General features: G+C 40.0%; 1 protein-coding gene across 6 annotated transcripts in view; it reads right to left on the reverse strand.

Moving 5' to 3' along the window:
- Positions 1–15,782, reverse strand: part of LOC135248016 (potassium voltage-gated channel subfamily C member 1-like) — an 80,334-nt gene that overhangs the window by 41,873 nt on the left and 22,679 nt on the right. For all 6 annotated transcript variants that reach the window (XR_010328353.1, XM_064322102.1, XM_064322104.1 and 3 more), the window contains exon 3: positions 4,979–5,960. Coding sequence is in view for 5 of the 6 variants with exons in the window: in XM_064322102.1 (XP_064178172.1) it covers positions 4,979–5,960 (982 nt within the window). In the remaining variant the exon portion in view is untranslated. The remainder of the gene's footprint in view (positions 1–4,978; positions 5,961–15,782) is intronic.

The raw sequence follows: 15,782 nt of genomic DNA on the forward strand, positions 1-15,782 counted from the left end.
TCGGGTTATAGTTATTGATTATAAATGGGCCTCCTGTGTCTTCTTGACAATATTACATTCCTGAGACTAATGCTGATGTGCTCTATTTCTGTAAGTCAAGTGATTGTAATCTAATGTAATATAAGGCAGTAAAAAACACCCTACACCAAGTCGGCGATGAAAATGGCTTAGGTTGGATTGTCAAGATCTGGAGGGAAAGCTGTCAATGCAAAAAATCAGGGTATGACAGGATAAACTGTGAGTCCCCCAAGGAATGCCCATCATGCCCCACATCACTTCATGTTCAACGTGAGGCTGTCAAGGGAGACTGTCAGTAAGGGGTGCTGAGATGACAGCAGATCCAACCGCCGCACATGCGTGACTTGCCCAAGTCCACTGAAACCCCTCATGCTTCGTCATCTTGCCTCCCAGCGACCTTTGATGTGCCATGACCCCTCGGTCCAGTAAAGTGATTGATTGTCAGCACCCCCCAACACCCCCCCCCCCCCCCCCCCCCCGCTGTGTCTGACCCATCACCCTTACTCATCCGAGGGGTTACCCCTACCATGACTGCCTCATCATTCCGTATGCTCTTCAGGAGCTGCTGCGAGGCTTTCTCCCTCAGTAAATGCTGAGGTCGACGTTGCCTCACCTCGCTCCACTTATGAATAAACTGTGCCACAGGGTTTTGACATTTATGTGCAATTGATGCTGTCAATTCACAGAAAAAAGCTGATGTGCGTTTGTAGCTGCTGTGATCTATGGTGCAGCCCTCATGCCAGGAGCAAACCAGTAGCCTTCATAATCATATGACATAATACTACAGAAACAAGGCATCCAGCCTCCTACGCCTTGAGACCCAACTGAATGAGCTGGGTGATCTAACAAACCCCAGGGATAATGTCATCATCTGTGACAAATTCATAACACCCATGAGCCCTAAAAAACAGCCACCAATCAGACCCAGAATTACACTTTGGACAGCAGCACCAAGTAACAGGTATGCAGTCTTACATCATTGCTGACAACGAGGTCTTCGACTGAATGGTTTTAACAACACTGAGTATAATTAAGTATTTTAGTCGCCAGATCATTTTATCCATGAGGACATAGACCTTAACCCAAAGAAAAAGGGGATCAACACTGGAAAGTGAAATTGTTTGCTGGCATACATTTACAAAATAAAAGTGCAGGGCATAGGAGGACCTCATTCAGACCACCTCCAACAGATGAGTCTTTTTGTTTAGAAGGTCCTTGTGTACAAAACGTAAATGGTGGCACAAAATATCTGTACTAGTACAGCAGTTGTACTGATAGCAGACACACAATAGTGAGTACAGTTTATTTGATTAATACTACACAACATTTTCCTGGTTTGAAGGGACAGACTGGTACTTGCTGGTTAGTCATCACAAAAGCAGTATGAAGTAATCAGCTGAGGGGATTCTTCCTGTTTTCATCTGACTAGCTGGGTGTGAACTGCGGCAATCAAAGAGTGTGGTTGAAATTGACCCTGTGGGCAGGGTTTCATTGATTGTGCCCGTGGTTCATTGCTGTGCAAGCTACCGCCCTTATTCAAATGGTCCCTAAGGCATAATACATTTATTTTATGCATTCACACATTATGGTAGATGGATGCCTTCAGAATATTGCTGCCCGTTAGAGCTAGTGATGATAAAAGTGGGTCTGATGATAAGGGCATAGACTAATCTATTTATCTGATAGACCGTGAGAACCATGTTTGGGACAACAACATATATTTATATTTTTTTATTGATTTGGCTCTATACTCCACAATTTTAGATTTGGAATCAAACAATTCACATGTGGTGAATTGCACATTCTCAGATTTTATTTAACGGCATTTCTATACATTTTGGTTTCACCATGTAGACATTAAAGTGCTGTGATGAACGCATTTTACTTTTTCTTGCCATGGTTCAATATGGGCTTTTAACTTCACCATCAAGAATGCCTGGAATCCCTACCCGTTTGCCACTTGTATTTTTTCATAATTTTGATTGTCAAACTAAACCCTTTTTGATACTTTTTAAAAATAGTTCCTCCATTTCAGAGTGTCATAATGTTTGGGACAAATGACATCACAGGTGTTTCTGATTGGTTTGGTCCAGTGCAGGTATAAGAGAGCTTTCAGTATCTAGTTTTGATTCTAGCATTTTGATTGCTTTTGGAGTCTGTTATTAGCATTTGTCACTATGAGGACCACAGTTGTGCCAGTGAAAGTCATGGAAGCTATTATGAGGCAGAGAAATAAGACAAAACAGTCAGAGACATTGGTCAAACCTTAGGCTAACCAAAATAAACTGTTTGGAACATTATTAAGAAGGAAGAGAGCACTGGCGAGAAATCACATAGACCCTGGTAAGCCAAGAAAGACTCTACAGTTGATGACAGAATAATTCTCACCATAATGAAGAACAACCTGAAACAGCTGTCCAACAGATCGGAAACACTCTTCAGAAGGCAGGTGTGGATCTGTCAGTGACCACTGTCCACAGAAGACTTCACGAACAGAAATACAGAGGCTACACTGCAAAAGCAGGATGGCCAGTTTACAGTTTGCTAAGAAGCACATAAAAGAGCCTGCAAAGTTCTGGAAAAAGGTTTTGTGGATAAATTAGACCAGGATCCACTTGTGTCAGAGTGACTGCAAGAGCAAAGTACGGAGGCTGATAGGAACTGCCCAAGAACCAAAGCACCCCCCATCAGCTGTGAAACATGGTGGTGGGGGGTGTTATGGTTTGGGCATGTATGCCTGGTACAGATACTCGAACACTTGTCTTTCTTGATTATGTAACTCCTGATAGCAACAAAAAAATTAATTATGAAGTGTATTGAAGCATCTTATCTGCTCAAGTTCAACAAAATGTCTCCAGATTCATTGTATTCATTATATAGGGAGTCACCTTAGCTTACCAGGCTTTTTGTGATTTCTGAGCTCACCAGAGCTCTCTTTCTTCTTAATGATGTTCCAAACAGTTGGTTTTAGTTAGCCTAATATTTGGCTTATGTCTCTGTGAATTGTTTCTAAAATTTCTAAAATTGTGGAATACAGACCCAAATTGATAAAAATATGTCTTTCTCTCAAACATTATGGCGCTGCCTGTATGTGTTTAGTTCCAGTTATATGCTTGTAATTCTCATGTTCCTTGTGTTTCTCCTCCTAATTAGTTCTGAAGACATATTTGGTCAGATCATTTTCCATACCATTCAAGTAACTTAAGACAGAAGAACTACCTTAATATAATGCCCAATATGATGCAAAAAAAGCATCTTTGAAATACCATTCTTTGTGTGGGACAAGTTTCTGAACAAATCCAGATTGATAACTGTACCTCTCAATTTCCTGAATGAAAGAAAAATGTATTACTTGGCTTTACTTCTGGCGACATGAACTCACCAACTGATCATAAATGACAAAGGAGAGCTGATGGTGCCTTACCTCAGGACCAGAACCAAAGCCCCTTTGTCAGGCAAAGGTGAGCCACCCTCAGCACCATGTCTGCAATATGCAATCATTGTGTTTGGAAAGTTCTGATTTAATCTTAAGCACTGCTGAATCCCTGGCCAGGCATAAAGTCCAGGTCCACGTTCAATTTAATTTCTCTCTTTCATCAAACTCAGATGTTTTACAGACGCATTTTACAACTAAATAGTTATCCAGTATTGCATGTTACTACCGTTAAATAATAGGCAGAAATTTACAGATTGCTGGTATCAAGTCATTTCTGTCATGTAGTTTGTGAAAATTACTTTCAGGCAGACTAAGCATTTGAGTAAGTGTGGACATACATGCAAGTGTGCACTCAAATGAAGGCAACCTTAAGGGAGGGACAAGGCATAGATTTTTCAGAGGAAAGATAATAATGTTGATAAAACTGTGAAGTTATTCAGATAAGAGACTACTATTTGGACTGATAAACACCAAAACACAATTTCCCACTTAAAAATCCATCCATCCATCCATTATCTATGCCCGCTTATTCCTGGTCAGGGTCGCGGGGGGTGCTGGAGTCTATCCCAGCATGCATTGTGCGAGAGACAGGAATACTCCCTGCACAGGCCACCAATCCAATCAAATCTGAAAATGTGTTGATGAATATGTTTGAAGGATATTATATTTCTATCTTAATGTGCTTATCAGATGATGCCAAAGAATATGAATCCATGCAGATATTAACTTTAAACAACGCACAGCATTATTGAAATGTGTGCAACAATGTACACTATGTAATTTCATGGGCATTTGTGTAATGCAATGAGTTGCAGATGTTCTTACAGCATTTATTTATGTGAAGACAGTACAAGCTCCGTGCTTATACTTTATGGCTATGGTTTGTCTGAATACAATACCTCAGTATATTATTTTTATGAAATCTTATGTAAGCTGACTAAATCTTTACTCTCAAGAATATGGATCAGGGTTGTTGGGCGGCTCATCCTGTTTAAGAACTGTTCTTGTTCATGGATGGACCCCACAGTCTTCTACTGATTCTGGACCATGACAGTGCTGACTGTGGTTGGCAGTGCTGCATGGCAACAACTGGCTCTAGAATTTCCCAGAGATTTTCAGTCAGCTGGGATAACAGAATCTCAGTGCTCACCAGTACCACCTGCCGTCTGTGCAAGCTCAACTTGTGAACTACAGTGTGATGAGTGGTGGCTAACATGTTCTGGAGGAGAGCACGTGGATTTTACATTTATAAAGTATCATATCAATTTACACAGCTGGATATTTATTGGAGCAATTCAGGTTAAGTAACTTGGTCAAGAATACAACAGCAGTGCCTGAGCTGGGAATCAAACATACACCCATGGAAGTGCAAGCCAATTCCATAACTATTATGCTACCCTGCTGCTTGTCTATAAAAATGTGACTGAGCATTCCAAATTTGGGAGAAAATGTGGTTAAATCATAAGAAAAGCATTTGGATCAGTCATGGTGTTTCCATTCAACACTCACAGCATAAACACTCACCTCTGTTGATTTCAATAATTTCTTCTTGTGCCAGGGGACAGTCTCCTCCAACATTTCCTGACCCAACAAGCCCACCCAAAACATTTCCGAGGATTCTCTGGGGTGAGGCAGTGGCCATTGCAAGGGCATCAGGTTTGCAGTAGTTGGGCGATCCAGGCTGGGGTGCCCTGGGGATATGCTTGTTCTTCTTTTTGGGCAGCTTCTGTTTGGCCATGGCCAGGGAGTAGTACATCCCAAAGTTGTTGACAATGACAGGGACAGGCATAGCAATGGTCAACACACCAGCTAAAGCACACAACGCTCCCACCAACATCCCTGACCATGTGACTGGATACATATCCCCATAGCCAAGTGTTGTCATGGTCACCACTGCCCACCAGAACCCAATGGGGATGTTCTTGAAGTTTGTGTGGGCACTGGCAGTGGGGTCGTTTGGGTCAGCACCAATCCTCTCAGCATAGTAGATCATGGTGGCAAAGATCAGGACACCTAAGGCTAAGAAGATGATGAGGAGAAGGAATTCATTGGTACTGGCCCTTAGGGTGTGGCCCAAGACGCGCAGACCCACAAAATGTCGGGTCAGCTTGAAGATTCTCAGGATTCGAACAAAGCGCACCACTCGCAGGAAGCCCAGCACGTCCTTAGCCGCCTTGGAGGAAAGGCCACTCAGCCCCACCTCCAGGTAGAAAGGCAGGATTGCAACAAAGTCGATGATGTTGAGGGCGCTCTTGAAGAACTCAGCCTTGTCCGGGCAGAAAATGACACGGAGCAGGACCTCAATGGTGAACCAGATGACACACACACCTTCCACGTAGGTCAGCCAGCTGTCGGTGACCACCTCGAAGACAGTCTCCTCCCGTGTGACATCGCCCACCGTCACATTTTCTGTCTTGTTGTAGATGGTGTTGAAGGCCTCATGCGTCTCCAGGCAGAAGGTGGAGATGGAGATGAGGATAAACAGGAGGGAGCCGAATGCCACATACTGGAGGATAAAACAGAGAGAGCAGAAAAGGTGTTGATAAAAACACAATGAACTGGGGGGAGGTGTTCGAATTTGTGCAGGCTGGACTCAAGGGGGTATTAAAATTTACTGTTAAGTTAAGTTTAAAAAAGCGGATGTCACCATTGATTGACTGAACGACTCTACAGGGCATTATAACTGATAAGCTGAAAAATTTTCAAATAGACTTGCTAATTGAATACTGCAGGATATGCAGATTGACAATGAAAGTAGAATAGGGTGTACGTAAGGACAAAACAGAATTACGGAAGCTGCTGGGTGGCTTATCTTGTTAAGGCACTGTTTCAGTGTCTGGATGAGCCCCGTGGTCTGGAATCTAATCTGGATTGTTACAGTGCAGACAGCGGCGGGCACTCCTGGAGGGTGATAAATGACTGCGTGAATGCTCACCAGTGACCCCTGCTTGTCAATCAGCACCTACAGTCTGCTTGCTGAAGTTCATTCATACTTGGGTTTGCAGCAAGTGTGATTGGTAAATGTGGTTAGACATTCCGAATTGGGAAAAAAAGGGGACAATGTGTTAAAAAATAGGATGGCTCAATACTGCATGACTATAAGACTGATTACTTGGCACATTACACTGTGATGAGGCTTTAGGGGAGAAGAGAGAAAGAAAGAGAGAGAGAGAGAGAGAGAGAGAGAGAGAGAGAGAGAGAGAGAGAGAGAGAGAGAGAGAGAGAGAGAGAGAGAGAGAGAGAGAGAGCTGAAATTATGAATCATAAATTATGGTCCTGATTGCACTGCATGCATATCAAAATCAAAACATGGGTGTCATGTATGTGCTAGTGCAGAAATATGTACATTGATCCGTCACTGTGCACTGCTTCCTGTATATCCTGTCTGCCTGTCTCCCTCCATCTTCAACCTATTGGTCTAGATCAATAAACATCTGGTAATGGTATGTGGTATGTGTTTGACTGTCTCATTCGTACTGTTGCACCATGGATTCCTCCTCTGTAGCTGATCATAGACGCTTAATACATATGTTTTTCTCCTTCAGTAGTTTTCTCATCTACTCTAGCAGTGCCCCATTCCCTGTAAAAACATTCTGTGATAATTTTTCCTTTTCTGTTTCCCTATATGCCTATAACTCCTTCTTTCACACATAAAATCTCTAACTAGCTTTTCCCCAGCCACTATACTGTATATCCCCCATTCTCCCTAAACCCCTCCCTCCAACTCTTGTCCAGCCATCTCTTACCCTCATTCACTGTACGTCTCCTTTATTGCCACTCCCCCATAGACATGCATATTCAACTAGACTGGAAAGCATGTCTTCTAAAGCTTCTGAAGCCCCTGGAGTAGGCCTATACCGCAACTGTTCAGTGCAAATCATTGGACCTCCCATGAAAGTGAATGGGCAATATCAGATTTTGAAGGCAAAATGAAACTTCCCCGATGATATTTTGAAACTCAATTAATGCGCATTATGTTTCATATGAAAAGCAGATTGTGGAGACATGTAATAAAATATGTACATTTTAATATTTTACCAAAACGTCTGGACAAAGACAACCATTGCTTCACAAACTACTCCACATAATGAAATTGATGATCACAAAAAACAGACTGATGAGGCTTTCTTTGGTTGTTAAATCACCTTGGATTTCTACATTAAATTCAATGGACAGCAAGCTCTTCTGCACTCAACATGCGCAGTAGAGGCTGTTTCTCACTACTTTTCAGGCATCACCACCTGGCCCCTCCTACCCCCTCTAGTTCCTATGTGTGCTCTACGACTTCCCCAAATGTATACTTTGTAGCTGCTAGTGCATGTGCTTGCGGTTCTTTGAGAGGTATATCTGCAGAACAGCAGTCGTTTTGGGAAACGCCTTATCAGATCTCCAGCGATGCTCGCTGAGAAAAAAATCAATGGATTCTACTCACATTCACAGTCAACATACTGCAGAGCTGCACATGCAGTCCATTGATATATTCCATTCACAGGCTGCAGTTAAAATTACAAACAAACACACATGGAAATCTGCATGGCTATCTGAGATCATATCTAACTACCTAGAGTCAAATCCATTTTTACATTTTTTGATGAAAACCAGCCGAGTTAAGGTTTGAAAGGCCCCCTTCAGATAACCAAAACTGTCAAACTAATTCCCAGGATCTATTATTAACATTAACTAATTTCACAAATCCATCACATTATGCCCTAAAGTTAAATGAAAAGCATTAGTCACACTGGGTACTTAGCACAACATTCTACTTATTGACTTGTTGTCTACAAAAATTAACATAACCACCTTTTTGAATATATTATTTATTGCATCCACTAATTAAAATGCCTTGTATGAAAAATGACTTTGGAAATACATGTGTTCATTGAATAATGACAAGTAGTCCTAGACTAATGTCTAATGGAACATTTGGAAAAATAATACAATACACTGTGATGAAGCCAGAACATTGTGATCTTGGAGAGCATTCCCAAGGACAGGTTATCATCCTTTTGACATTATGCAATGCTTAGGAGCTTCACAACATTTACATTTCAATTCTTTGTAAGAACTGGATTACAGTGCATATGCTATAAATGACTACAGTGCTGTTAGATTTTTAGGGTTGATAACAATTGATTTTCCGCAGGGATTAATTATGTTATGTCAGTGCTAGCTCATTTACTGTAATGTACATAATGTTTAAAACTGCTTTTGCCTCCGGTTTCTGAAGAAATGACATTTCCAAATCTTTTTGGTTAATCGTTAATGGTAGCATGAAGGTCTTGGATGCTCTCATAATTTTATTCTCTTTGGAAAGAAACATAAACAATAAGCATGTGATGCAAAGATCAAACACATTGTTAGTGGTTAAAAACAATATTCTGTCAAACAATCACACTGTCCTACTCAAATCTGACTCATGAGGCCAGTAGTACTGCTGGTTTTCATTTTTTCCCTCTAATCAGGAGTCAAGACTGATTTAAATTTGGGACACTAGGTGAGCTAAATCTCAGGCCAATCAGTAGCATTAATCAATCAATTAACTATTGAGTAGTAAAGAAAAAGAGCAGTGCTACTAGCCTTGTGGGCCAGATTTGGGTTTCACTGTCCTAGACTGTATTGGCTGCCAAGATAGATGGATCCCTTATAGACATTATCGTCCCAGAGGTCACGCTAGCCCATGGAATACTGCATTTTTAAAATGCATGACATCTCAAGATCTGCATAACACAATACAGTAAATGTATGTCATTCATAATTATATTATTATGACACTTGTAACAGAAGTGGGATGAAACAGCAGGATTAGCAGGATGAAATAAAATACAATAAATAATGCTTTGTCATTCTGATTTTTTCCACACAGAATATTAATATTTTTTTTAAACCCTAGGAGCGATTTCTGTGTTAATTTACTCATGTTGACCAAGCTAGCTAGATCTCCCTTTCGACTTTTCATCCAAATAAGCACTTCTCTTTCAATCTTGCAGTCCTACCAATAACTGTGTAAATATTGTAATCAATAAACAATACAAATGTCAGACACTGAGAAGAAGAAGAAAGAGCAGTAATTATTTTGATGTGGTTGAAGTCTGGGCCATCACCCATGGTAATCTTAAAAAAAGGTCCTCAGAATATATGCATTTATAGAATGCAGTGTATTTTTTTCTTGTGTTCTTGTGGTTTGAAATTATTTCAGTTTAAGTGTATGTTTTTGATTGGCCCAGATCATTTTTTATGAGCATTGAACGATATTTCAGAAACTCACAGATGTTTTTCATGACCTGCAAGCATCATGGCCAGTATCAGGCAATAGCAGATTTGCAGTTTAAAGGAAGAAAATAGACCTTTTTACTGTATAGGGAAAGTGAACTATCCCTTTAAAAGGTACACAGGCTTGATCAGGAAACCCAAGTATAAGTCATCATTAAATTAACTGCTGAGATGCCATTTTGAAAATGACCATGGACTGGCATATTCTCTGTGAAACTTATAGGACTAATTCAGGAACTTATTTATACCAAGCAGGTAATTTGAACCAAAATGAAAATATGCTCATCAAAATACACAGAGATTACTCACTGAAAAAAGCTAGTTTTATGAGAAATGTGTCCCACATATCAGATATCCAAAATAAAAAATAACAAGGCAGGGCAAATTCAAAACGAACACATTGCACATGCGTATAAACAAGAAATTCACAAGAGACAGAAGTTGGTGTTAGGACAGGATGATGGCCTATTATTGCATGTGTCTGCATACTTCACAGTTCCCTTTCAGAAGATAAAACCGACTCATGTTGGCTTAATTTTGGGATGGCAGGTATGCCATCCGCCAAGTTATGCCCCACACCTATACACTGCCATTTGGCACTATTCAGGGTTTCCTACAGCAATAACCACAATGACCACAGATTCCCAGCCCTTAATAACATGAACTTCTGCACCTTCTAACCCCATGTCAACAGACATAATTCATAAACAACTTCACACACACAATAATGCCCCAAACTTAGGGGATTTTGTTGTTATTCCTTCTTTTTTCCCCTTCCAATTACATTATTACATTATAGGTTCTTAGCATTATTAAAATAACATTATTAACATATAACATTATTAAAAAAGCTCCAGGCCCGCAAAGAATTTGTCATCCCATTAGAGTTTTAGTTACATCAGCCAATACAAACACAGGATACACACACAAAACTGACATATTAGAATGTTGTTTATACATTATTTATGATTGTGACAGAACATTTATTGATTTTCTTAAAGTGGCAATGGTCAAATTGACCACTGTGGCTTTTCTGGTGTTAACTACGTCTTGACTAGGCTACTGTAGCGACCATGCAAATGCCCCATTTTTACATTGATGTTAGAGAGGCCTATAGAGCTTCTACCAACATACAAAAATGAGTAGGTCTAACGCATTGCAAAATCTAGGTTTCCTGTTAAAGGGATTGATATCAAAATGAGGCCGAGTTACAACAAACAATATTGGCTTTCTTAACACACACACATTAAACATGCAGTATTCCAAAGTAATGTTGCCCAATGTTTCCAAAATAACTTAATGTAACTTGGCCCTGTGTTTTTTCATCTAGCTGGCACCATAAGAAACCCAACAAAAAACCCGCTTGACAAGTACTTAATCTATTCAGTTATTTGAAGGGTATCCAATGAGCCTACATTTACAAAACCATCAGCAATCTCCTTCAAATTCAGCTCTCAAGCTCTGATGCTCTTGACTGAAAGTAGCCTATAACCAGCCCATTCAGTTTGTCCAGCTCGATTCTGCTCCTCAGGTAGCTATTGATTCATTTTTATAAAAAATAATAATTCATTCATTTAAACAGCATTCTGCAGGCAATGTCATAACAACTGCAGTAGCAAACACACCTTACCAAACGATACAGGATGATGTTCCACAATAAGCATTTTCACAAGTTAGGAGACTGAGGTGTGTGTTGATGATCCAATTTTAAAACATGTCCTGAAAGACAGCAGTTGAGTAGGGAAGATATTTCCATAGGCAGATATACTTTTTGATCAGGTCCAGTTGTGGGTTTGGCGATTGCTGGCTACTTGGCTTTCTCTCCTGGTCCATTTTTTATTTTCTCTTTTGAGATCCACTTTTTGTGTTTATAAGGCATTGTGATATGCTTAATTATAGCTAGGACTCCTCTTTGCCCTCTTCCTCTTACCTTAACATTTGACCACCAAAACAAGCTAACAGTTATGACAAATAGACACTTAACATTGGACAACAGCATACACAGACATATTTACCAGCAATATTTGCATGTCAGAAAATAACACTAGTACCAAAAAAATGACCACATATTATTTTATTAAACAGTTTAAACAATAGGTTTTCCAGTAGAATAGACGTATAGGCAGATATGTTTGACAGATTGGCATTTCTCCTGTGCTCCAACTGTCCTTTCTGTCTCTTCCTTCACTTCACGCATGTACCTGTCCCCGATTAAACTCTTGCGAGCTACTACAATTATTGCTCTCTCAGGAGCACATCACAATGTAACATTGCACTGTCCATTCAGCCACTGTTTAAATATTGTATTATCTACCTGTTTCTCTCACATTGTCCCTCAGTCTTAGTTGCAGTGTCAACAATGTATACTTTCAAGAAACACAAATGGACGTATGTAGGTTAGGCAGGGGCTGGTGCAGAGAGCTTTGTGGATGAGAGAAAACCTGAGATCACAACAGCAGACACACAACAGGGTCAATAACTTGATTACAGTCAGAATCTGTCCCGGTCTCATGGTCCCACATGTAACAAGCTTCCAGTGGAAACATGCAGCTTGTATCTGCGTGTTTCCTCATACAGTAGAATACATCTTTCCACCTATGCATACAACTGTGGGCTCAGTGGCAGGCTCATATGCTAATCTTTGCTCCATGTCTGGCAGCTGTTTTGACAATTGCTGTGGACTCTACATCTGTTCACAGAAGGATTTGTACTTTATATTGAAGTTAAGATAATAAACAGGAGGAAGACAAATGAGTGGAAGGAAGAAATTATATTTCAAAATAACAGCCAGGAGACTGAGGTTGAGAGAGAGATGCATGAGTCAAAATGTGTAATTTTAGCACACACAGTGAGACTGTGGCAAATAAATGCGGTCAGAATTAAATTCATAAACTGGATAGAAGCACATGACCCATAAATAAATTATTATTATATAAATAAATCATATATTTATGAGTAGTATATATAAATAGTTACACTGCCATGGACAAAAGTGACGCAACTTCATAGTGAAAAATAAATACGGTCTGAACAGGGGCTCAAAATTTAAATTTTACTGTACAGATCACAGTATTGTTAATTTAATATATGTTTTTGTCTTGATTCTGGACTTTTGCTTAATTCCCAAATTCAAACTCAAACCTTTACTCACAGATAATGATTGTGTTAAAGCTTTTGGGGGCACAGAGATAAGACATAAGATAATATAATAATAGTGATAGATGGAAGAAAAGAAGTGTGACACCCTTACCCTTTTATATCCACCAGCCCAGCATTCTTCTTCTTCTTCTTCTTCCTCTTCTTCTCTCATAGCTGCTACTCTTCCTTGTGTCAATCTCTCTCTCTCTCTCTCTCTCTCTCTCTCTCTCTCTCTCTCTCTCTCTCTCTCTCCTATTACTCAGCCTCTCTCTCCCTCTGCCATGTTTCTCACTAGTCTCAATGTGACCTAGTTTCCAGATTACCACAGTGCTTTTCCCCTGTTACTCACTCACTGCCCAGGTTCTTTCTCCATCAATCCCCCCTGTTGTTGGTGTCAATGTTTACGTACCAAAGCCCAGTCAGTAAATGTCAGTATGCCAGTTAGACTTTCTAAGTATCAGTCTGAGAGTCAGACACATAGTGTAGTACACCATGTAGACACATCCTTTGTTCTTCGGGAAAACAATACCTGTAGGTATATACATGCAGCAGCTGTTTACCAATGCACAAATAAATCCAGTACCAAGGCTAACCTAAAACATATTTCATGGAAAATGTTTGACTTCTGGTAGCATTTCAAAAAAATATCTCCCTAGATTAAACACCACGTAAAGATTTTTTCTGTAATAATCAATATTTTCTATATACACTCGTGCCTATACTCTCTCTTCCTCTCTCTTTCTCTCTCAGCAGTCAACAACTGTGTAGTAAGTCTAGTCACACACAAAAGCAAATGACTACACTTATACATCAAGCATATTTGCACACGGTTCTCCCATACATACACAGAAAAATCAAGAAAGTTCCCTCACTAATCTCATGAGTTCTGCTGTCAGTTCAATGCTGACTGCTTATCTGTACCAAGATGGGGGAAGAGGAGGAAAGAGGAAGACATAGACAGATGAAGACAGAAATAAATGGGGCAAGGGAAGGGTGGAAAGGAAGAGGCTAGAATAAGCAATAGTGGAAATGCTGCAAATAAGGGAAATGTTAACAGAGAGGAGACACAATATCAAAAAATGCAATTACTATCAATTAGCTTGACAGGGTGAGTTAATGCATTTGGTGCAGCACTAGTGAGCTCATCAAAATGCATTAATGCAGAAGTGACTTATCTATGTCACAAAGGGGAAGAGTGATAGACATGGAGAAGAACAGCATGCAGAGATGCAGAGGGGAGGCAAAGAAAGTGGGGGACAGGAAGGCAGGGGAGGCAGAGAAAGGGAGGATAAGTGACCGAATGTAATGCAGAAACATGTAGGACAGCAAAGAGGTTACAGACAGAGGGAGCGAGAAAGAGAGAGAGAGAAACAGTGCCCTCTGTGTTTTGGCTAAAGGTAATGCTTGCCTTTTTCTATTTTCTGTTGAATCTATGCATTTCTCTCTATATCTATGTCTTCTGTGCATGCGTTTATCTGTATTTCAGGTTCACATTTTTCAGCCTCTTTTCATAATGAACATTTCAACCTGTGATGGACTTTCATGTGCAAATTTTTATTATATTATGGTGCATTTATTATAAATTCTTGTTTTTTTGGGAGCTCCAAATGTGTGGAGTCCATTGCCTTTACATAGGTTATTATTCATTAGTATTTTGTCCTACATCTGCATCACTGGTTTGGATGTGTGTATAGTGTATACTGTACAAAATAGTAGTGTTTTCTGCAAAAAATTGCAAGAAATAATATATAATATTGCTCAAAGATAGTTTTATTGCCCAAAAAACATGGGTCAAAATTATTGGCAGCCCTGTTACGGGAGATGTATTTCGGTAGCCTGTGGAAAGATGGTTGGTCATTGGAAGGAGCTGATGGAGAGCTCTGAACGCACCTTACTCTTCACAGGATGAAACCAGTCCTGTCCCTCAGCTAGCCTGCAGGTCATAGACAGGTGATAAAGTAGCCCAGGCTTGATTCTCTGTAGTGTCCCAGCCACGCTGCCACTGTTTCCGCTATTCAGTTAGTTGTTATACTTTTAAATAACATTTCAACTGCTGCTTTAAATGTATCCGACAATGGAAAATGCTTAATGCTCTCGATGAAAATGTCTCCCTTTCTTGAAAACTGTTAACATTACTGCTGTCATTTAAATTCCATTACGTTTACAACAGGGAATATTTTTACTCCAATTAACACCACCGACATGTTTACTGAAACTGCTATACTGTATCCTTGTCATTAAATATTGCTAATCATAATTATTATGTCTCAATGATTTTTATTTATCTGCCACTGTTATTGTTTACTATTATTGCCCCTTACTAATTTATTTATAGCAATTCATCCTTCATCCTTCATAATTTATTGTATTATTTATCAGTACAATTTATTTGATTATTTATAGCAATCGTGAGCTATGTAGCTGCTAGTAACAAATCATGCATTTGTGAAATAGACAAAGGAACTGAGTACTGGAAGCCTTTGCCAAAAAAATCAATAGATTGAACCTATGCATGCTATCTATCCAATCTAATATCTGTAAAAGATGTCGCTTTGAACATGGGCCCTCTGGATCTTCTGTGATTTTGATATGAGTGCGTTGGTTAGTTTTTATTTCATTTGGAAGTAAATGGAGAAAACGTCTCCAGGAAAATCCAACATGATTTGACCGCTAATTTAATCTACTTAGTGAGCATGTGTGACTGTGTGCGCCTGTGTGTGTGTGTGTGTGTGAGAGAGAGAGAGAGAGAGAGACCGAGCGGGGCTGCGGGAGGAGGAGCACTCTATCGCTTGATGCTAATGCATCTTCTGAAGCCCTTTTTCTGTCCCTCTCTCTCTTTACTGCACCATAATGACACGGACCAATGGATACCCAAGGTGGACAAGGAAAGGGGGAGTGCAGGAGAGAAGGAAGGGGGAGT

Source organism: Anguilla rostrata, chromosome 2, assembly GCF_018555375.3.
Source record: "Anguilla rostrata isolate EN2019 chromosome 2, ASM1855537v3, whole genome shotgun sequence".
Taxonomy (NCBI): Eukaryota; Metazoa; Chordata; class Actinopteri; order Anguilliformes; family Anguillidae; genus Anguilla; species Anguilla rostrata.